This window comes from Eleutherodactylus coqui, chromosome 1 (assembly GCF_035609145.1).
Source record: "Eleutherodactylus coqui strain aEleCoq1 chromosome 1, aEleCoq1.hap1, whole genome shotgun sequence".
Classification (NCBI taxonomy): Eukaryota; Metazoa; Chordata; class Amphibia; order Anura; family Eleutherodactylidae; genus Eleutherodactylus; species Eleutherodactylus coqui.
This window is the reverse complement of record NC_089837.1, coordinates 529,217,768-529,240,652: the sequence shown is the minus strand read 5'-3', so window position 1 is coordinate 529,240,652 and position 22,885 is coordinate 529,217,768. Positions and strand designations below refer to the sequence as shown.

The following is a 22,885-nucleotide window of genomic DNA, read 5'->3' as shown; positions in this document are numbered from 1 at the left end:
GGTGAGAATCCAACCTATCCCGGATATATGAGAGCGCTGCGAGAATCCAACCTATCCCGGATATATGAGAGCGCTGCGAGAATCCAACCTGTCCCGGATATATGAGAGCGCCGTGAGAATCCGCCCTGTCCCGGATATATGAGAGCGCCGTGAGAATCCGCCGTGTCCCGGTTATATGAGAGCGCTGCGAGAATCCGACCTATCCCGGATATATGACAGCGCCGCGAGAATCCGCCCTGTCCCGGTTATATGAGAGCGCTGCGAGAATCCGCCCTGTCCCGGATATATGAGAGCGCCGCGAGAATCCAACCTGTCCCGGTTATATGAGAGCGCTGCGAGAATCCGCCCTGTCCCAGTTATATGAGAGCGCCGGTGAGAATCCAACCTATCCCGGATATATGAGAGCGCTGCGAGAATCCAACCTATCCCGGATATATGAGAGCGCTGCGAGAATCCAACCTGTCCCGGATATATGAGAGCGCCGCGAGAATCCAACCTATCCCGGTTATATGAGAGAGCTGCGAGAATCCGCCCTGTCCCGGTTATATGAGAGCGCTGCGAGAATCCGCCCTGTCCCGGTTATATGAGAGCGCAGTGAGAATCCGCCCTGTCCCGGATATATGAGAGCGCTGCGAGAATCCGCCCTGTCCCGGTTATATGAGAGCGCAGTGAGAATCCGCCCTGTCCCGGTTATATGAGAGCGCTGCGAGAATCCACCCTGTCCCGGATATATGAGAGCGCTGCGAGAATCCGCCCTGTCCCGGTTATATGAGAGCGCCGGTGAGAATCCACCCTGTCCTGGATATATGAGAGCGCCGCGAGAATCCAACCTATCCCGGTTATATGAGAGCGCTGCGAGAATCCGCCCTGTCCCAGTTATATGAGAGCGCTGCGAGAATCCAACCTATCCCGGTTATATGAGAGCGCTGCGAGAATCCGCCCTGTCCCAGTTATATGAGAGCGCCGGTGAGAATCCGCCCTGTCCCGGATATATGAGAGCGCTGCGAGAATCCAACCTGTCCCAGTTATATGAGAGCGCTGCGAGAATCCAACCTATCCCGGTTATATGAGAGCGCTGCGAGAATCCGCCCTGTCCCGGATATATGAGAGCGCTGCGAGAATCCGCCCTGTCCCAGTTATATGAGAGCGCCGGTGAGAATCCGCCCTGTCCCGGATATATGAGAGCGCTGCGAGAATCCGCCCTGTCCCGGATATATGAGAGCGCTGCGAGAATCCGCCCTGTCCCAGTTATATGAGAGCGCCGCGAGAATCCACCCTGTCCCTGTTATATGAGAGCGCCGCGAGAATCCAACCTGTCCCGGTTATATGAGAGCGCTGCGAGAATCCGCCCTGTCCCGGATATATGAGAGCGCTGCGAGAATCCAACCTGTCCCGGTTATATGAGAGCGCCGCGAGAATCCAACCTGTCCCGGATATATGAGAGCGCCGGTGAGAATCCGCCCTGTCCCGGTTATATGAGAGCGCTGCGAGAATCCACCCTGTCCTGGATATATGAGAGCGCTGCGAGAATCCAACCTATCCCGGTTATATGAGAGCGCTGCGAGAATCCGCCCTGTCCCAGTTATATGAGAGCGCCGGTGAGAATCCGCCCTGTCCCGGATATATGAGAGCGCCGCGAGAATCCAACCTATCCCGGTTATATGAGAGCGCTGCGAGAATCCAACCTGTCCCGGTTATATGAGAGCGCTGCGAGAATCCGCCCTGTCCCGGATATATGAGAGCGCTGCGAGAATCCGCCCTGTCCCAGTTATATGAGAGCGCCGGTGAGAATCCGCCCTGTCCCGGTTATATGAGAGCGCTGCGAGAATCCGCCCTGTCCCGGATATATGAGAGCGCTGCGAGAATCCAACCTGTCCCGGTTATATGAGAGCGCTGCGAGAATCCGCCCTGTCCCGGATATATGAGAGCGCTGCGAGAATCCGCCCTGTCCCAGTTATATGAGAGCGCTGCGAGAATCCGCCCTGTCCCGGTTATATGAGAGCGCTGCGAGAATCCGCCCTGTCCCAGTTATATGAGAGCGCCGCGAGAATCCGCCCTGTCCCAGTTATATGAGAGCGCTGCGAGAATCCAACCTATCCCGGTTATATGAGAGCGCTGCGAGAATCCGCCCTGTCCCGGATATATGAGAGCGCCGCGAGAATCCGCCCTGTCCCAGTTATATGAGAGCGCTGGTGAGAATCCGCCCTGTCCCGGATATATGAGAGCGCCGCGAGAATCCGCCCTGTCCCGGATATGAGAGCGCTGCGAGAATCCAACCTGTCCCGGTTATATGAGAGCGCTGCGAGAATCCGCCCTGTCCCGGATATATGAGAGCGCCGGTGAGAATCCGCCCTGTCCCGGATATATGAGAGCGCTGCGAGAATCCAACCTGTCCCGGTTATATGAGAGCGCCACGAGAATCCACCCTGTCCCAGTTATATGAGAGCGCTGCGAGAATCCAACCTGTCCCAGTTATATGAGAGCGCTGCGAGAATCCACCCTGTCCCGGTTATATGAGAGCGCTGCGAGAATCCGCCCTCTCCCGGATATATGAGAGCGCCGCGAGAATCCAACCTGTCCCAGTTATATGAGAGCGCTGGTGAGAATCCGCCCTGTCCCGGATATATGAGAGCGCTGCGAGAATCCACCCTGTCCCGGTTATATGAGAGCGCCGGTGAGAATCCACCCTGTCCCGGTTATATGAGAGCGCCACGAGAATCCACCCTGTCCCGGATATATGAGAGCGCCGCGAGAATCCGCCCTGTCCCGGTTATATGAGAGCGCCGGTGAGAATCCAACCTGTCCCGGATATATGAGAGCGCTGCGAGAATTCAACCTATCCCGGTTATATGAGAGCGCCGCGAGAATCCAACCTGTCCCGGTTATATGAGAGCGCTGCGAGAATCCAACCTGTCCCGGTTCTGTGAGAGCGCCGCGAAAATCCAACCTATCCCGGTTATATGAGAGCGCCGCGAGAATCCAACCTGTCCCGGTTATATGAGAGCGCCGCGAGAATCCGGTCTGTCACATTTATATGAGAGCGCCGGCGAGAATCCGCCCTGTCCCGGTTATATGAGAACGCTGGCGAGAATCCGACCTGTCCCGGATATGAGAGCGCTGCGAGAATCCGACCTGTCCCTGTTATATGAGAATGCCGCGAGAATCCGATCTGTCCCTGTTATATGAGAATGCCGCGAGAATCCGATCTGTCACGTTTATATGAGAGCACCGGCGAGATTCCGACCTGTCCCGTTTATATGAGAGCGCCGGCGAGATTCCGACCTGTCCCGTTTATATGAGAGCGCCGGCAAGAATCTGACCTGTCCTGGTTATATGAGAGCGCCGCGAGAATCCGATCTGTCACGTTTATATGAGAGCGCCGGCAAGAATCCGACCTGTCCCAGTTATGAGAGTGTCGGCGAGAATCCGACCTGTCCCGGTTATATAAGAGCGCCGCGAGAATCCGACCTGTCCCGGTTATATGAGAGCGCCGCGAGAATCCGATGTGTCACGTTTTTTATATGAGAGCGCCGCGAAAATCCGATCTGTCACGTTTATATGAGAGCGCCGGCGAGATTCCGACCTGTCCCAGTTATGAGAGTGTCGGCGAGAATCCGACCTGTCCCGGTTATATAAGAGCGCCGCGAGAATCCGACCTGTCACGTTTATATGAGAGCGCCAGCAAGATTCTGACCTGTCCCGGTTATATGAGAGCGCCGGCGAGATTCCGACCTGTCCCGGTTATATGAGAGCGCTGCGAGAATCCGACCTGTCACGTTTATATGAGAGCGCCAGCAAGATTCTGACCTGTCCCGGTTATATGAGAGCGCCGGCGAGATTCCGACCTGTCCCGGTTATATGAGAGCGCCGCGAGAATCCAACCTGTCCCAGTTATATGAGAGCGCCGGTGAGAATCCGACCTGTCCCGGTTATATGAGAGCGCTGCGAGAATCCAACCTGTCCCAGTTATATGAGAGCGCTGCGAGAATCCAACCTATCCCGGTTATATGAGAGCGCTGCGAGAATCCGCCCTGTCCCGGATATATGAGAGCGCTGCGAGAATCCGCCCTGTCCCAGTTATATGAGAGCGCCGGTGAGAATCCGCCCTGTCCCGGATATATGAGAGCGCCGCGAGAATCCGCCCTGTCCCAGTTATATGAGAGCGCCGCGAGAATCCAACCTGTCCCGGTTATATGAGAGCGCTGCGAGAATCCGCCCTGTCCCGGATATATGAGAGCGCTGCGAGAATCCAACCTATCCCGGTTATATGAGAGCGCTGCGAGAATCCGCCCTGTCCCAGTTATATGAGAGCGCCGGTGAGAATCCGCCCTGTCCCGGTTATATGAGAGCGCTGCGAGAATCCACCCTGTCCTGGATATATGAGAGCGCTGCGAGAATCCAACCTGTCCCGGTTATATGAGAGCGCTGCGAGAATCCGCCCTGTCCCGGATATATGAGAGCGCTGCGAGAATCCGCCCTGTCCCAGTTATATGAGAGCGCCGGTGAGAATCCACCCTGTCCCGGTTATATGAGAGCGCTGCGAGAATCCAACCTATCCCGGTTATATGAGAGCGCTGCGAGAATCCGCCCTGTCCCAGTTATATGAGAGCGCCGGTGAGAATCCGCCCTGTCCCGGATATATGAGAGCGCTGCGAGAATCCAACCTGTCCCGGTTATATGAGAGCGCTGCGAGAATCCGCCCTGTCCCGGATATATGAGAGCGCTGCGAGAATCCGCCCTGTCCCAGTTATATGAGAGCGCCGGTGAGAATCCGCCCTGTCCCGGATATATGAGAGCGCTGCGAGAATCCAACCTGTCCCGGTTATATGAGAGCGCTGCGAGAATCCGCCCTGTCCCGGATATATGAGAGCGCTGCGAGAATCCGCCCTGTCCCAGTTATATGAGAGCGCCGCGAGAATCCGCCCTGTCCCGGATATATGAGAGCGCTGCGAGAATCCAACCTATCCCGGTTATATGAGAGCGCTGCGAGAATCCGCCCTGTCCCGGATATATGAGAGCGCCGCGAGAATCCGCCCTGTCCCAGTTATATGAGAGCGCTGGTGAGAATCCGCCCTGTCCCGGATATATGAGAGCGCCGCGAGAATCCGCCCTGTCCCGGATATGAGAGCGCTGCGAGAATCCAACCTGTCCCGGTCATATGAGAGCGCTGCGAGAATCCGCCCTGTCCCGGATATATGAGAGCGCCGGTGAGAATCCGCCCTGTCCCGGATATATGAGAGCGCTGCGAGAATCCAACCTGTCCCGGTTATATGAGAGCGCCACGAGAATCCACCCTGTCCCAGTTATATGAGAGCGCTGCGAGAATCCAACCTGTCCCAGTTATATGAGAGCGCTGCGAGAATCCACCCTGTCCCGGTTATATGAGAGCGCCACGAGAATCCACCCTGTCCCAGATATATGAGAGCGCCGCGAGAATCCGCCCTGACCCGGATATATGAGAGCGCCGCGACAATCCACCCTGTCCCAGTTATATGAGAGCGCTGCGAGAATCCGCCCTGTCCCGGATATATGAGAGCGCTGCGAGAATCCGCCCTGTCCCAGTTATATGAGAGCGCCGGTGAGAATCCGCCCTGTCCCGGATATATGAGAGCGCCGCGAGAATCCAACCTGTCCCGGTTATATGAGAGCGCTGCGAGAATCCGCCCTGTCCCGGATATATGAGAGCGCTGCGAGAATCCGCCCTGTCCCAGTTATATGAGAGCGCCGCGAGAATCCGCCCTGTCCCGGATATATGAGAGCGCTGCGAGAATCCAACCTATCCCGGTTATATGAGAGCGCTGCGAGAATCCGCCCTGTCCCGGATATATGAGAGCGCCGCGAGAATCCGCCCTGTCCCAGTTATATGAGAGCGCTGGTGAGAATCCGCCCTGTCCCGGATATATGAGAGCGCCGCGAGAATCCGCCCTGTCCCGGATATGAGAGCGCTGCGAGAATCCAACCTGTCCCGGTCATATGAGAGCGCTGCGAGAATCCGCCCTGTCCCGGATATATGAGAGCGCCGGTGAGAATCCGCCCTGTCCCGGATATATGAGAGCGCTGCGAGAATCCAACCTGTCCCGGTTATATGAGAGCGCCACGAGAATCCACCCTGTCCCAGTTATATGAGAGCGCTGCGAGAATCCAACCTGTCCCAGTTATATGAGAGCGCTGCGAGAATCCAACCTATCCCGGTTATATGAGAGCGCTGCGAGAATCCGCCCTGTCCCGGATATATGAGAGCGCCGCGAGAATCCAACCTGTCCCAGTTATATGAGAGCGCTGGTGAGAATCCGCCCTGTCCCGGATATATGAGAGCGCTGCGAGAATCCAACCTGTCCCAGTTATATGAGAGCGCCGGTGAGAATCCACCCTGTCCCGGTTATATGAGAGCGCCACGAGAATCCACCCTGTCCCAGATATATGAGAGCGCCGCGAGAATCCGCCCTGACCCGGATATATGAGAGCGCCGCGACAATCCACCCTGTCCCAGTTATATGAGAGCGCCGGTGAGAATCCAACCTGTCCCGGATATATGAGAGCGCTGCGAGAATTCAACCTATCCCGGTTCTGTGAGAGCGCCGCGAAAATCCAACCTATCCTGGTTATATGAGAGCGCCGCGAGAATCCACCCTGTCCCGGTTATATGAGAGCGCCGCGAGAATCCGGTCTGTCACATTTATATGAGAGCGCCGGCGAGAATCCGCCCTGTCCCGGTTATATGAGAACGCTGGCGAGAATCCGACCTGTCCCTGTTATATGAGAGTGCCGCGAGAATCCGATCTGTCACGTTTATATGAGAGCACCGGCGAGATTCCGACCTGTCCCGTTTATATGAGAGCGCCGGCGAGATTCCGACCTGTCCCGTTTATATGAGAGCGCCGGCAAGAATCTGACCTGTCCCGATTATATGAGAGCGCCGCGAGAATCCGATCTGTCACGTTTATATGAGAGCGCCGGCAAGAATCCGACCTGTCCCAGTTATGAGAGTGTCGGCGAGAATCCGACCTGTCCCGGTTATATGAGAGCGCCGCGAGAATCCGATGTGTCACGTTTTTTATATGAGAGCGCCGCGAAAATCCGATCTGTCACGTTTATATGAGAGCGCCGGCGAGATTCCGACCTGTCCCAGTTATGAGAGTGTCGGCGAGAATCCGACCTGTCCCGGTTATATAAGAGCGCCGCGAGAATCCGATCTGTCACGTTTATATGAGAGCGCCGCGAGAATCCGACCTGTCACGTTTATATGAGAGCGCCAGCAAGATTCTGACCTGTCCCGGTTATATGAGAGCGCCGGCGAGATTCCGACCTGTCCCGGTTATATGAGAGCGCTGCGAGAATCCGACCTGTCACGTTTATATGAGAGCGCCAGCAAGATTCTGACCTGTCCCGGTTATATGAGAGCGCCGGCGAGATTCCGACCTGTCCCGGTTATATGAGAGCGCCGCGAGAATCCAACCTGTCCCAGTTATATGAGAGCGCCGGTGAGAATCCGACCTGTCCCAGTTATATGAGAGCGCCGGTGAGAATCCGACCTGTCCTAATAAAGCATTTTAAAAAGTATCTCATACCATACTTATTGAAAAAAATGACCAAATCTGGGATTGACAAGGCAACTATTAGGTGGATTCACAACTGGCTGAGTGATCGTACTCAAAGAGTGGTCATAAATGGCTGCACATCCAAGTGGAAGAATGTATCAAGTGGGGACCACAAGGCTCTGTCCTAGGCCCAGTGTTGGTCAACATTGTTATAAATGATCTGGAGGAGGGAATTGTTGGAAACTGATGACACAAAGCTAGGAGGGATAGCTAACACTAGGGAAGAGAGGGAGGATTCAAAAAGATCTAGAAAAGCTTGCACAGTGGTCGGCGACTAACAGAATGGTATTTAACAAGGAGAAATGCAAAGTCCTACATCTGGGCAAGAAAAATGAAGAAAGCACATACAGAATGGGAGGAATTGGGCTAAGCAGCAGCACATGTGAGAAAGACTTGGGTATACTAATAGATCATAGACTGAACATGAGTCAACAATGTGATGCAGCAGCCAAAAAGGCAAACACAATTCTGGGATGTATTAAGAGAAACATAGAGTCTAGATCATGTGAGGTCATTATTAGAGATGAGCGAGCATACTCGTCCGAGCTTGATACTCGTTCGAGTATTAGGGTGTTCGAGATGCTCGTTACTAGAGGCGAGTACCACGCGATGTTCGAGTCACTTTCATTTTCTTCCCTGAGAAATTTGCGCGCTTTTCTGGCCAATAGAAAGACAGGGAAGGCATTACAACTTCCCCCTGCGACGTTCAAGCCCTATACCACCCCCCTGCAGTGAGTGGCTGGCGAGATCAGGTGTCACCCGAGTATAAAAATCGGCCCCTCCCGCGGCTCGCCACAGATGCATTCTGACATAGTTCAGGGAAAGTGCTGCTGCTGGTGCCGGAGCTGCTATAGGGAGAGCGTTAGGAGTTAGTGTAGGCTTCAAGAACCCCAACGGTCCTTCTTAGGCCATAGAAATCGCAGATCGCACCTATGTGCGATCTGCGATTCCTGTTCTCTTCTCTATATGCGCTCAATGGGGCCGGCGGCAGCAGCGCCGACCCCATTGAGAACATATAGAAGACAAATCATTCTTCTCTGCCACAGCTGTTACAGCTGTGGCAGAGAAGAACGATATTTGCCCATTGAATTCAATGGAGCCGGCAATACAGCAGGTTCCACTGAAAGCAATGGGCTGCCGGCGATCGCGGGATGAATTGTCGGGAAGGGCTTAAATATATAAGCCCTTCCCTGCAATTCATCCAGAAATGTGTAAAAATAAAAATATATACCGTATATACCGGCGTATAAGACGACGGGGCGTATAAGACGACCCCCCAACTGTCACCTTATACACCGGGAATACAGCTGAGCAAAGAATAAAAATCATTACTCACTTCCCCCGGCGTTCTGCGGTGCTGCTGCAGGCTGTCGCTCCCTCCTGGTCCCCGGCAGAGCATTGCTTTCTGGACGCAGGGCTTTAAATCCCCGCCTCCAGAAAACACACGTGCCTTCAGCCAATCACAGCCAATGACAATGAAAAAACACTTTAAAAAAGACATAGACAAACTGGAGCAAGTTCAGAGAAGAGTTACCAAGATGGTGAGCGGTCTGCAAATCATGTCCTATGAGGAACGGTTAAAGGATCTGGGAATGTTTAGCTTGCAGAAGAGAAGGCTGAGAGGAGACTTAATAGCGGTCTACAAATATCGGAAGGGCTGTCACAGTGCAGAGGGATCAGCCCTATTCTCATCTGCACAAGGAAAGACTAGAAACAATGGGAGGAAACTGAAAGGGAGGAGACAGAGATTAGATATTAGACAGTGAGGGGGATCAGTGAGTGGAACAGGTTGCCACTGGAGGTGGGGAGTTCTCCTTCAACGGAAGTATTCAAACAAAGGCTGGACAAATATCTGTCTGGGATGATTTAGTGATCCTGCACTGAGCAGGGGGTCGGACCCGATGACCCCGGAGGTCCCTTCCAACTCTACCATTCTATGATTCTATGACTGTACATAAGAGCACCGGTGAAGATCCACCTGCCCGTTGCATGAGAGCGCTGACAAGGATCCAGCCTTTTGAGATTACATGATCTGGCCAGTGAGGATCCGACCTGCTTTAGTAATATGAGAGCGTCAGGAAGGATCGAACGTGACTCAGTTATATGAGAGTGCCAGCGAGAATCTGACCTGTTCCAGTCATAAGAGAGCACTAGTGAGGATCTGAGCCTTCCCACTGATACATGAGAGCGCTAGGGAGGATCCAGTCAGAATGCAGCTAGCACTCTCTGTTTTCAGCCAGAGGACCTGTCACAATTGGTGGACAATTAGATCGGTCATGCTGGCAGTCAGTCGGTGTCTCACAGCTTTCCCACATGCAGGTATTACTAATAACTGGCTGGAGACTCTGGGGCTTGTAGTTCTTGGTGCTCTTGAAGCGCGGCGCGTAGATGTGGGCAGCCGGCCGCTGTCTTGGCTTATCTCCTGCGATCTCTTTCAGCACTCAGTGTTCCCAGAAATAGCCACACAGCGCGGACAAATCCCCTGACATTCCCGGGGGGCAGAGAAACAAGCGGCTGAAGATTAATTCATATTCACAGTTAATTGGTAACTTTATGGAGCGAGGACGTTTTTCCTGCCTCGCTGTGACCAGTTCAATCGCTTTGCCCCAGGTTTGCATCACAAATGAACCGCTCTCGCCGCACGCTGCTCGCGCATGTATGATGTCTGGACCCAGCAATATGTATCTTACTAATGGATAAGAAGGCTATCATCCCCCTCAATGTTTAATCCCTGCATTACTGAAAAGTTCTACAACTTCCTAATTGACTTTGTGATTCAATTTCTCACCATTTTCAAGACATCTGCTTGCTGCCAGTGAATGACACCGGTGCTCACAGTCAGGAGCAGTAACCCTGTACATCGCTAGTCTTTCCGCTGAGAAGTAGTGATTATTGTATCCAGTGTAGGCAATGCTCTGTGAGCTAAACAGACTGATACATTGTAGCAACTAACAGAGATTTGTCTGCCTTGTCTATGTAGGACTCCTGACTCCTGTATAGCCAACCCTGGAAAGTGGAATAGGGATGGTATCACCCCTGCGCTCGGGGTTCTGCGTCCCTGCTTAGTTCAGGGAGCAGGAAAGGGGAATCCCCAGGGTCCGAACAGCTCTGTCTCTGGAGGGAGCAGGACAGCACCAGACGGACCCCATTACCTATAATGGGGTGCGTCTACTTTCTGCCCAGTTGCAGGTCTTTTGGGCGGAAGAAAAAGCGCTGCATGTAGTGCTTTTCTCGCAGTATTTTGAGCCGGCTCTGTGCCGGAGCCTATGGCCGGAGGTTATGACGCAGATGTGAAACCAGCCTTACCCCGACGAGAGACCTCGCTCAACACTCAGGTGCCACTTTTCTCATGAGTCATTCCTGGAGCAGCCATGCTACTGCAGTACATGAATTCTCCTTGTTTTCTGGCCCTGGGGGGAAAATACTCATGATATGTTATCAGACAAGTCTTGAGGGTCTGATCTTTGTGATCCCTACTGTTGTCAAGAACCAGCGACTCCCAAACCCTTGTTTTTATCCATAGACCAGGATAAGCATGTGCGATCCTTTTCTATAAAGATGAATGGGAGCGTTGGAAGCAGCTAGTTGGTGTCATTTGACTGTCTGACAGCGCCATTAATCTTTATATAGATGCAGTGCGCACACCTGTCCTGTTCTCTGGCCAGTAATGAGGATTTGGGGCTATAATAAGGTGCAGGTGAAATAAAAAGAATAAGGATTGTGAAGTGTCCCAGGGAAAGAATAAGAACCAAAACTGAGGAATGGGGAAGAGCCTGGGACATATCGATAGCGCCAATGGATTATAGGAGCTACAGAGCTTCCAAGAATGCAGATCCTGAAGAACATTGGCCAAGAATCTAAAGAATGGTTCCATCCAATAATAAGGACCAGGAGGTGAAGTCTTCCCAATGAAGGACAACTGACTAAACAATCTAAGTGGGGAATAGTTAACAGATAAAAGCTAGATATTGTATGAAGGACCAGAATACATACAGATCATCCCAGTAGGCAATCAAGAACTAACTGTGGGACCCCAATTAAAAATAAGGGCCAGAAGATGCTTAATTGATTCAAGTAAAGGTCAGGAAGTATTCAAATGGACATGAAGATGAAAAAGAACCAAGTACTGTCTGAAACTTCATAGAAGGATATGGAATGAAGACTCTTAAGAATGTTCACCTCTAGTCTAAGGACCAAGAAGTGGCTGAGGACTTAGAGAACCAGAAATGAAAGAATGGCATTAAGTGGGCCAGAGAATGATAAAGACCAGGTGAACTCTCCTACTGAAGTATGATGAGAAGGATCCATGGATAGTCTTAGTCAAGAATCCAGAACTGGTTGAAAGCTTCAAGTTAAGGATATCTTACAGATGTCTTCTGGTGAAGTCCTGCTGCACTCTCTAGAAAGAAGATTTTGGACCCTGATGTGAGGTCCCAGTTAAAAATAAGGAAAAGTAGTCCCAGTCTGGGTAAATTATACCAGGAAGAAGGTCAAGAAGAAGAAAAGAAAAGCATTAACTGCTTGACACATCTCATAAGGATAAGGAGTATATGAGGAACCAGGAATAATTATAATGAGTCTTGTGAGGGTTAAATGAATGGGTCTAATAAAGGTTAACTAATCCTTAACCTTCACTAGACTCATTCATTTCATTCCTGGTTCTTATCCTTCACTGGACTTATTCATCCTTTACCTAATCCTTAGCTTTTTGACTAATTCATCTCATTCTTGGTTCCCAATATTCACTACGCTCATTCATTTAATTCATGATTCTCATGCTTTACTAGGCTCATTCATGGTTCTTAATTGCTGAATGCATCTAGTGGAGGATGACAACTAGGAATGAGATAAATATGTCTAGTTCATATTGAGAACTAGGAATGGCATGAATGAGCCCAGTGAAGATTGAGAACTAGGAATGATATGCATGAGCCTAGTGAAGATTGAAAACCAACAATGAGATGAAGGAGTCTAGGGAACGTTAAGGATTTAGTAGAACATCCTCCTCCAGGGGAGGATGAAACCAGGAATACAATGAATGAGACTACTGAAGGCAGAAGACCAGAAATAAAATAAATGAGTATAGTCAAAGTTGAGGGCGAGGAGTGAGAAGAATGAGTATAGTGAAGATTGAAAACCCAGAAGGTGATGAATGAATCTATTGAATGTGAAGGACCTCGAATGAGATGAATAATTTTGGTAAAAGACGAGGAGCAGAAAAGAATGGAACATGTCTAGTGGAAATGAGAACCATGATGAATGAGTCTAGTGAAGATTAGGAACCAGGAAAGAGATGAATGAATTTAGTAAATTGGGCTAGAAATTAGATGAACAAGTCTAGTGACGAATGTGGAACAAGAATGAGGTGAATGAGTCTAGTCAAGACTGAGAACCAGGAAGGAGATGAATGAGGCCGTAATGGATGAGAACCAACAATAAGGTGAATGAGTCTAGCAAAGAATGAGGGCCAGAAATAGGAGGATGATAATGAGGACCTTGAATGAGATGAATGGGTCCACAAACGGGTCTCATGGAGAACATGTTATGCGCATTGAACTCTGTAGTATTTTCCACTAGCGAGATACCACTAATTAGTTCTGTCTCATTTCCTTCCACTCATCCTTATTAGTGGCGGCTTCCCTAAGGTAGCGTAATTACTTTAATTTAATTAGTGCGATGATTTCACTTCTGATGTCATACTGACAATTAACTCATTCCGGAGCCACGGGGCAGTGGTGCTCATCCGTTCACTCCATTCATCACAGTGATATGTTAGCTGTGACCTGGAACACGGTCTGAGGAGCGCCAATCACATTGTACAGATCTGATTGGATGACGGAATTGTCAGCTTTCTGGCTACACTTGTTGCTCTTTTTCATGTCATGCAGATACTAAATCCTCCAGTGTGACTGCTATTCCCTGCGAGAGTGCAGATGATAATCCACCACACAGCGTGCCGATGAGCCGAGTGCAGCGGGATTACAGATCTCATCACTGCGTCTAGATGTTATTGTTTGTCAGTAAATCCAATTATATATGATTGTATCTTCATCCTCTGACGATCCCCTCCATACAGCGCAGACTGAGGAATTACCGCTCACACTGCGGCTGACAGTCCTGGAGTCAGATGAGGGGAGCGAGGATGGAATTACAGTAACTGTATTCTTGTACATAGGGGGCGGTATTATAGTAGTTATATTCTTGTACATAGGGGACAGTATTATTGTAGTTATATTCTTGTACATAGGAGGCAGTATTATAGTAGTTATATTCTTGTACATAGGGGGCAGTATTATAGTAGTTATATTCTTGTACATAGGGGGCAGTATTATAGTAGTTATATTCTTGTACATAAGGGGCAGTATTATAGTAGTTATATTCTTGTACATAGGAGGCAGTATTATAGTAGTTATATTCTTGTACATAGGGGGCAGTATTATAGTAGTTATATTCTTGTACATAGGGGGCAGTATTATAGTAGTTATATTCTTGTACATAGCAGGCAGTATTATAGTAGTTATATTCTTGTACATAGGGAGCAGTATTATAGTAGTTATATTCTTGTACATAGGGGCAGTATTATAGTAGTTATATTCTTGTACATAGGGGGCAGTATTATAGTAGTTATATTCTTGTACATAGGAGGCAGTATTATAGTAGTTATATTCTTGTACATAGGAGCAGTATTATAGTAGTTATATTCTTGTACATAGGGGCAGTATTATAGTAGTTATATTCTTGCACATAGGGGGCAGTATTATAGTAGTTATATTCTTGTACATAGGGGGCAGTATTATGGTAGTTATATTCTTGTACATAGGAGGCAGTATTATAGTAGTTATATTCTTGTACATAGGGGGCAGTATTATAGTAGTTATATTCTTGTACACAGGGGGGCAGTATTATAGTAAATATATTCTTGTACATAGAGGGCAGTATTATAGTAAATATATTCCTGTACATAGGGGGCAGTATTATAGTAGTAATATTCCTGTACATAGGAGGCAGTATTATAGTAGTTATATTCTTGTACATAGGGGGCCGTATTATAGTAGTAATATTCCTGTACATAGGAGGCAGTATTATAGTAGTTATATTCTTGTACATAGGGGGCAATATTATAGTAGTTATATTCTTGTACATAGGAGACAGTATTATAGTAGTTATATTCTTGTGCATAGGGGGCAGTATTATAGTAGTTATATTCTTGTACATAGGGGGCAGTATTATAGTAGTTATATTCTTGTACATAGGCAGGAGTATGATAGTATTTATATTCTTGTACATAGGGGGCAGTATTATAGTAGTTATATTCTTGTACATAGATGGCAGTATTATAGTAGTTATATTCTTGTACATAGGGGGCAGTATTATAGTAGTTATATTCTTGTACATAGGGAGCAGTATTATAGTAGTTATATTCTTGTACATAGAGGGCAGTATTATAGTAGTTATATTCTTGTACATAGGGGGCAGTATTATAGTAATTATATTCTTGTACATAGGGGGGCAGTATTATAGTAGTTATATTCTTGTACATAGGAGGCAGTATTATAGTAGTTATATTCTTGTACATAGGAGGCAGTATTATAGTAGTTATATTCTTGTACATAGGAGGCAGTATTATAGTTGTTATATTCTTGTACATAGGGGGCAGTATTATAGTAGTTATATTCTTGTACATAGGGGGCAGTATTATAGTAGTTATATTCTTGTACATAGGGGGGCAGTATTATAGTAATTATATTTTTGTACATAGGGGGGCAGTATTATAGTAGTTATATTCTTGTACATAGAAGGCAGTATTATAGTAGTTATATTCTTGTACATAGGGGCAATATTATAGTAGTTATATTTTTGTACATAAGGGGGCAGTATTATAGTAGTTATATTCTTATACATAGGAGCAGTATTATAGTAGTTATATTCTTGTACATAGGGGGCAGTATTATAGTAGTTATATTCTTGTACATAGGGGCAGTATTATAGTAGTTATATTCTTGTACATAGGGAGTAGTATTATAGTAGTTATATTCTTGTACATAGGAGGCAGTATTATAGTAGTTGTATTCTTGTACATAGGGGGCAGTATTATAGTAGTTATATTCCTGTACATAGGGGGCAGTATTATAGTAGTTATATTCTTGTACACAGGGGACAGTATTATAGTAGTTATATTCCTGTACATAGGGGGCAGTATTATAGTAGTTATATTCTTGTACACAGGGGGCAGTATTATAGTAGTTATATTCTTGTACATAGGGGGCAGTATTATAGTAGTTATATACTTGTACATAGGAGGCAGTATTATAATAGTTATATTCTTGTACATAGGAGGCAGTATTATAGTAGTTATATTCTTGTACATAGGAGGCAGTATTATAGTAGTTGTATTCTTGTACATAGGGGGCAGTATTATAGTAGTTATATTCTTGTACATAGGGGGCAGTATTATAGTAGTTATATTCTTGTACATAGGGGGCAGTATTATAGTAGTTATATTCTTGTACATAGAGGGCAGTATTATAGTAGTTATATTCTTGTACATAGGAGGCAGTATTATAGTAGTTATATTCTTGTACATAGGGGGCAGTATTATAGTAGTTATATTCTTGTACATAGAGGGTGGTATTTTAGAAGTGGGCTTATATGTACATCGGAATGTACTAGAGCAGTGACAACCACCTCTGCTTCACAACAATGTTCCCAGATCAATCATCCCTTCCGCTCCTCCATGTAGATAGTATTTTTCGGTAGGGGCATTTGCCATGTTCTATTGCTATTCTAAGAGGATAGTTACAACACTGTAAGTATTTTATCTCCTCCTTCCCGTCTTTCCTAGGTGATTTCTCAGTGTGAAGCTCTGTATTGTGGATGGAGATGTTGAGGATGTGTAGATTTGTAGTTTGGCCGGAGTGGAGCTGAAGGTCCCATCGCTGCAGTAAGTGCAGGAATTTAGTAGAGCTGGTCAGGAAGAATGTGAATCCCGTCTGTTATATGCAGTCTGTGCCGCAGCTGCTGCCGCCGGTGCTGATAGCAAAGATGATGAGCATTTCATTATAGATAGTCTGCGCCAAGCAGAGAACTACTAGTCAATAACACTACAGAGAACTATGTGACTGTGTGATGTACCTGCATGGGTGGGGAAATTACACACAACTGATATGTATGTGGTTAGCTAATGATGTGCATGTGCTAATACATGTATGTGCTGAGATGTATAGTGGGAGCACGCATGAATCAGCGCCCCTCGATGTAGTCTATACAGTGCAGATCTTTCCAGCGTAACTTGATATCCAAATGCGCAAAATAAACGAGTCACATGTCAGAGCCCTTGTATCCCAGGGTACTAGAGCCTCCATGCCCTCCCGTATCACATCTTGTATCCAAGCTAGAGGCGGTACAACAGGGTACTAGAGCCTCCATGCCCTCCCGTATCACATCTTGTATCCAAGCTAGAGGCGGTACAACAGGGTACTAGAGCCTCCATGCCCACCTGTATCACATCTTGTATCCAAACTAGAGGCGGTACAACAGGGTACTAGAGTCTCCATGCCTGCCTGTATCACATCTTGTATCCAAGCTAGAGGCGGTACAACAGGGTACTAGAGCCTCCATGTTCCCCGTATCACATCTTGTATCCAAGCTAGAGGCGGTACAACAGGGTACTAGAGCCTCCATGCTCCCCCGTATCACATCTTGTATCCAAGCTAGAGGTGGTACAACAGGGTACTAGAGCCTCCATGCCTGCCTGTATCACATCTTGTATCCAAGCTAGAGGCGGTACAACAGGGTACTAGAGCCTCCATGTTCCCCGTATCACATCTTGTATCCAAGCTAGAGGCGGTACAACAGGGTACTAGAGCCTCCATGCTCCCCCGTATCACATCTTGTATCCAAGCTAGAGGTGGTACAACAGGGTACTAGAGCCTCCATGCCCACCTGTATCACATCTTGTATCCAAGCTAGAGGCGGTACAACAGGGTACTAGAGCCTCCATGCCCCCCCTCCATTGACATCTTGTACCCAAGCTAGAGGCTGCACAACAGGGTACTAGAGCCTCCATGCTCTCCCGTATCACATCTTGTATCCAAGCTAGAGGTGGTACAACAGGGTACTAGAGCCTCCATGTCCACCTGTATCACATCTTGTATCCAAGCTAGAGGCGGTACAACAGGGTACTAGAGCCTCCATGTCCCCCGTATCACATCTTGTATCCAAGCTAGAGGCGGTACAACAGGGTACTAGAGCCTCCATGCTCCCCCGTATCACATCTTGTATCCAAGCTAGAGGTGGTACAACAGGGTACTAGAGCCTCCATGCCCACCTGTATCACATCTTGTATCCAAGCTAGAGGCGGTACAACAGGGTACTAGAGCCTCCATGCCCCCCCTCCATTGACATCTTGTACCCAAGCTAGAGGCTGCACAACAGGGTACTAGTGCCTCCATGCTCTCCCGTATCACATCTTGTATCCAAGCTAGAGGCGGTACAACAGGGTACTAGAGCCTCCATGCCCGCGCATATCACATCTTGTATCCAAGCTAGAGGCGGTTCAAGAGGGCACTAGAGTCTCTATGCCCACGCAGCATGAGACCTTTACACTTTGATGTATGATACGCTGCCCACGCACAGTATATTGCACATGTACAGCGTTTTCATACGCATCACCGCGGGCCATTTAAAAAGAAATGTCACTGTGTGACCGTGCGATCCGCGGGCATGTGAAGCGCCTTCCGCAGCCCTATGCGATCTCTGCCGGCAGAGCGGGTGGCTGCAAGATGTGTGAAGCACTGCGGGGAGACCCCCAGCACCTTCCGTATACGTCCGTGGGCGCGAGGCCTCGTCCGTAAATACGCAGCAAGGTTTTCACGTGTAGAAGAGATCGCACAGAATCCAGACGCCTCTCTCACGCACACCAATTGTTACCGCGATTAGCACGGCGTCCCAAGCGCTTCGCTAACCGCGGTACAACGCTCCCCTTGACTTTAATGGGGCTTCTCAGACCTGCGCTGGAACAAATGCCGCAACTTTCGAGCGCAGCCTATTCTATGTTTTTAGTATTTTCATGTGTTTTAACGCCCCCCATCGCCCATCACAATGATGGAGTGCGTCAAAAAGTGCGTCAAAAAGTGCGTCAAACGCTGTGACGTGTTAAAAAACGCAGCCCGAGATCACGGTAAAATGCTGCGGTTCCGAGCGGCGTTTATCTGACCGCATGTGTGGGAGTGGCCTAAGTGTGCGTTCGGGTCACCTCACTTTTTTCCCTGCCTGGGTGTGAGACAGTACAGGTAAACAGCTAGACACAGTAGCGCCCCTAGAGGCCACACCATTACATATCCCTCTACTACCGGTAATACCCTGCCCGTTTCTCTCACCTGCTGTCTTTTCGGAGGGGGTGGGGTAGTGTGACAATTGCGTCCTGTTTTAACCCATTAGTGATTGCCAGTGCGTCTCTCTACAGCTGTCACTAACAGGCTTGTTCTGATGCAGGCAGCAGATTTTGAAGCTCCAACCAAAGCCCATGCCGGTATAACAGCCAGACTCCTGCTCTAACAGCTGGGAGCAGAGACACCTCCGATCCTGGCTGTTACAAGTCATCCCCCATCTACAGCACATCCACAAGATAGAGGATAACTTGCTGTTGCTTGGGGGTCTCACTGCCGAGAACCTTTCCAATCTGGAGAACGGGGGTCCGTGTCCTATGACCTCCTCGCTGCAGGGTCACTGCGCCCCCCACAGTGAGGAGGAGAGTGAATGGCATCACCCACTCTGGTATGTCCATCAGCCCCACAGAAATGGGTGGAGCTCTGACCGCGTATGCTCAACTAGCGCGCCCTTCATGCTGACATCACTGCTGGGGAAGAAGTGACCCCTGCATTGACCCCCATTCTTGGGATCGGCGGGGTGTCAGCAGTGAGACCCTCCCCGATTGGCACATTATTCCCCTATCCTCGGGATAGGGAATAACTTGTAATTGTGGTACAACCCCTTTAATGTCTTGGCCAATACTGACCGTGGCATCTCAGCATTGTACAGAGGGCGGGGCCTCACTATTAACCCCTTCATCCCTCGCAATGTGATTAAAAAATAGAATAAAAAGGTGTCAATAAGTTGTATAACCCACATAATGGTACCGGTAAAATCTGAACTCAGGCCGCCAAAAACAAGTCCTCACACAGCCAGATGGAAAGGAGATGTCAGGGGCCGGTAAATGCAGCGATATGAAGAAAAAAGATTTTACACAGTGCTTCTTTTGCGCAAAATTGCTGCCATATTGTCACTCAGGAACAAGTCTGAAGTTTAGGGGAGTCGCTCTGCAGAGCCGCCCCCACCAGACCCCACCGGTGACCTGGAGGTTCAGTGTGACCTCCTCTAAGGGCTTATTTACACAAGCGATTCTTCCATGTGAGTTTTGCGTATTGTGAGACGCACGGAAATGGAAGCCATTATTTTCAATTTGTCTATTTCCAATGCGTGATTTTCCTCTCGCAGCGATATGAGCTTCATGTGTGCGTGAAGACTGCGTGTTCAGTGATGCGCCGTGATGTCATTGTCTCAGAAATTGTATTGCAACCTCAGAAAAATCGCATTTTTACAAGCGCAATATTTCTCCGCGTTTCGGACCAATATCACTCTTGCCGTATTTACACGGGCGTGCGCGATATTCATTCAAGAAGCACGGACTGATACCGCACTCTTACGGCTGGATTCACACCGGTGAGTATCCTGTCAAGTTTTGGGCGTCGCGATTTTTTTTGTCAGTGTAACGCGATGTTATTTATTTTTTTCATTTTCCTATTGACAAACACGTGATTTTGATGCGCGTGACGACCGCGGATTCAGTGCTGCGATGCGATTTTGTCTCAAATTGCACTTGCAGTAAAAAAAATCATATCTTTTCAAGTGTTATGTTTATCCTCCGATATTGCGCTCGGCCGTGTCAATACGGCCTGATTTGCTATGGGCGAGTTAAATAAAAAAATCGCATGGCACTTGCATGTAGGTTCTTGTGAGTGCGATGCGATTTTTTTTTTTTTAATGCACCTACTGAAAAGTAGGACGTGCGGGAGATGTTCCGCCTCGCAGCATCACTGCTCCCATCGGAAGCGATGCCTTGATATCGCTCACACAGACGCACACAACTCGTCCGATTTTCTCGCCCGCCGTGTGATAAGCCCGAAGAGGCGCAGCTGAGAGCGCACACAGATGGGACCCGGCGCCGGGCAGCATGTCATCCGCCTCTTTCCTGTACACAACTTCATAGGAAGCCCGTGTGTTCAGCCGGAGCTTCACATTCATTTCCTCTCCCTGCTCTGCTGTCACATCCAGTCACTCCAACTCATGGACTCGACACGTCTCTGACAGCCGCTGCCAGCAGACCATGATGGGCTGCGGAGCCTCCATAGACATTCAGGTAACTTTGCTTTCTGTTCTGGGGTCCTGGGGTGGGCTGGCAGAGTGGGGGGCACTGCCCAGGTTGCTTCTTCTGGTAACTATATTAAATGCCACCTTGCAGGACTTTCTCATGCACTGTGGCAGGTTGTGGGCAGTGATACAATGTTGCAGTTGTCTTCTACTTTGTGTCATCTGCTGCTTTCAGGCTGTTTTTATCTCTTTGTTGCTATTTTGGACCCTTGCTGTGGATTCATCTGTTCCTGCTCGGCTGGGGAGTTACTGGAGTCACAAATCATCAGATATTGTGCAGAAGAGCTGCCCTTGAAGGCTTTGGGCTGCTTGTTTTTATAAATCTGTTTGGACCATTTTATGCTTTTATTAGATATTGCTGCTGCAGGGCATTAAAGAGGCACAACTGGGCACAACCATCTTCTATAATGGCACCGCAGATACCAAAAACTGGTGGCTGGGAGCGTCATAATCCTGACCATCATTTTACATGACAGCCAGATGACCACCACAAGTATGAAGGCCCCAAGAGGTCAGTCATTTGTTTAGAGCCCACCAGATGACCTTGAGGTCTGAATCTCAGGACAAAGGCTGGTGGTATCTGTAGGGTGACGTGAAGCACAGGAGAACACGTACTTCAATGACACATACATGTTTGTCCTGTGGTGGCACCTCGTTAATCCTGAAGAAGCCAATAAACAGCTGGACATGTCGTCACTCTTATGTTATGGAGACGTGAAGGGGGATATTACAGAGATATTGTGTCATGTATACTGTATGTCATATGCATCATCAATGGTGTAGAGTGGTTATTTTGATTTCCAGCATATATCTGATCTTTTACTGGTCTATAAGAGCACCTCAGGGACTGAAATGTTCAGACTTGTCCAAAACTGACCTGAAATCTTGAACCTTAAAACTTAAAAATCAGCTTGAAACACACACCTCAAAAAACTCTTACCATAAAACCTGAAGGTGATCATTCAAGATCCAAACTAAAAAAAAAGAGGCCCTCAGAATCCATAACCATGATGGAATAAAGTTCCTTTTTGTTGCTTAACCCATTCCATGGATGCTGCCTATGATTACATCCATAACCCAATCAGATACCCTCAACTGAAACCAACATCTCAAGACATAAAACCCAACCTGAAACCCGCGCCTCAAGACCTAAAACTCATCCAGAAACCTCCAACTATGCTCCCAATCTGACACCAATACCCTAAAACCCCAAACCCAACCTGGAACTCACATTTCAAGACCTAAAAGCCCAACAACTAACATGCCAAACACAACCTGAACCCACACCTCAAGACCCAAAATCCAACCCTTAAAACCTCCATCTTGAAATTAAACTTTCATGTTGAACCCTAAAGTGATCTTTCAAGATCCAAACTCAGTAATAAGCTCAAACCTCAAAACTCATAACCCAGTCAAAAACCCACAATAAAAGTCTCAAAACCCAATATAAAACCCACACCTTAAGACCTAAAACCCAACCTCAAACCCACAACTAAAGTCCCAAAACCCAATCTGAAACCCACAAGTTAAAACCTAAAACCCAATTTGAAACCTACATCTCAATACCCAAAAACCAACTCAACTTAAAACCCAATTGAAATCCCCAGCTATACCCCGACCTGATACCATCTCAAGACCACAAAACTTATCGCTTTTCACCTTGAAACCAAACCTGAAAATGATCATTCAAGATCCAATCTCAATGAAAAGCCCAAACTTCAAGTCTCATAACCAAATCTGAAAATTCAACCTTAAAACCAAAAACTCAACCTGAAACCCACAACTGTAATCCCCAAACTTTACCTAAAACCCACACCTCGGCCCCCTTAAATTGAATCTAAAATCTACATCTCAAGACC

General features: G+C 48.2%; 1 protein-coding gene across 4 annotated transcripts in view; it reads left to right on the top strand.

The window, feature by feature from the left end:
- The window catches only part of PDE2A (phosphodiesterase 2A), a 386,975-nt gene that overhangs the window by 59,647 nt on the left and 304,443 nt on the right, over nt 1-22,885 (top strand). Inside the window, exon 1 of one of the 4 annotated variants that reach the window (XM_066588385.1) lies at nt 20,889-21,015. The exons of the other annotated variants lie outside the window; for them this stretch is intronic. Coding sequence (XP_066444482.1) covers nt 20,983-21,015 — 33 coding nt within the window. The 5' untranslated portion in view covers nt 20,889-20,982. Of the gene's footprint in view, nt 1-20,888; nt 21,016-22,885 lie in introns of those variants that run through there. 4 annotated transcript variants of the gene reach the window in all.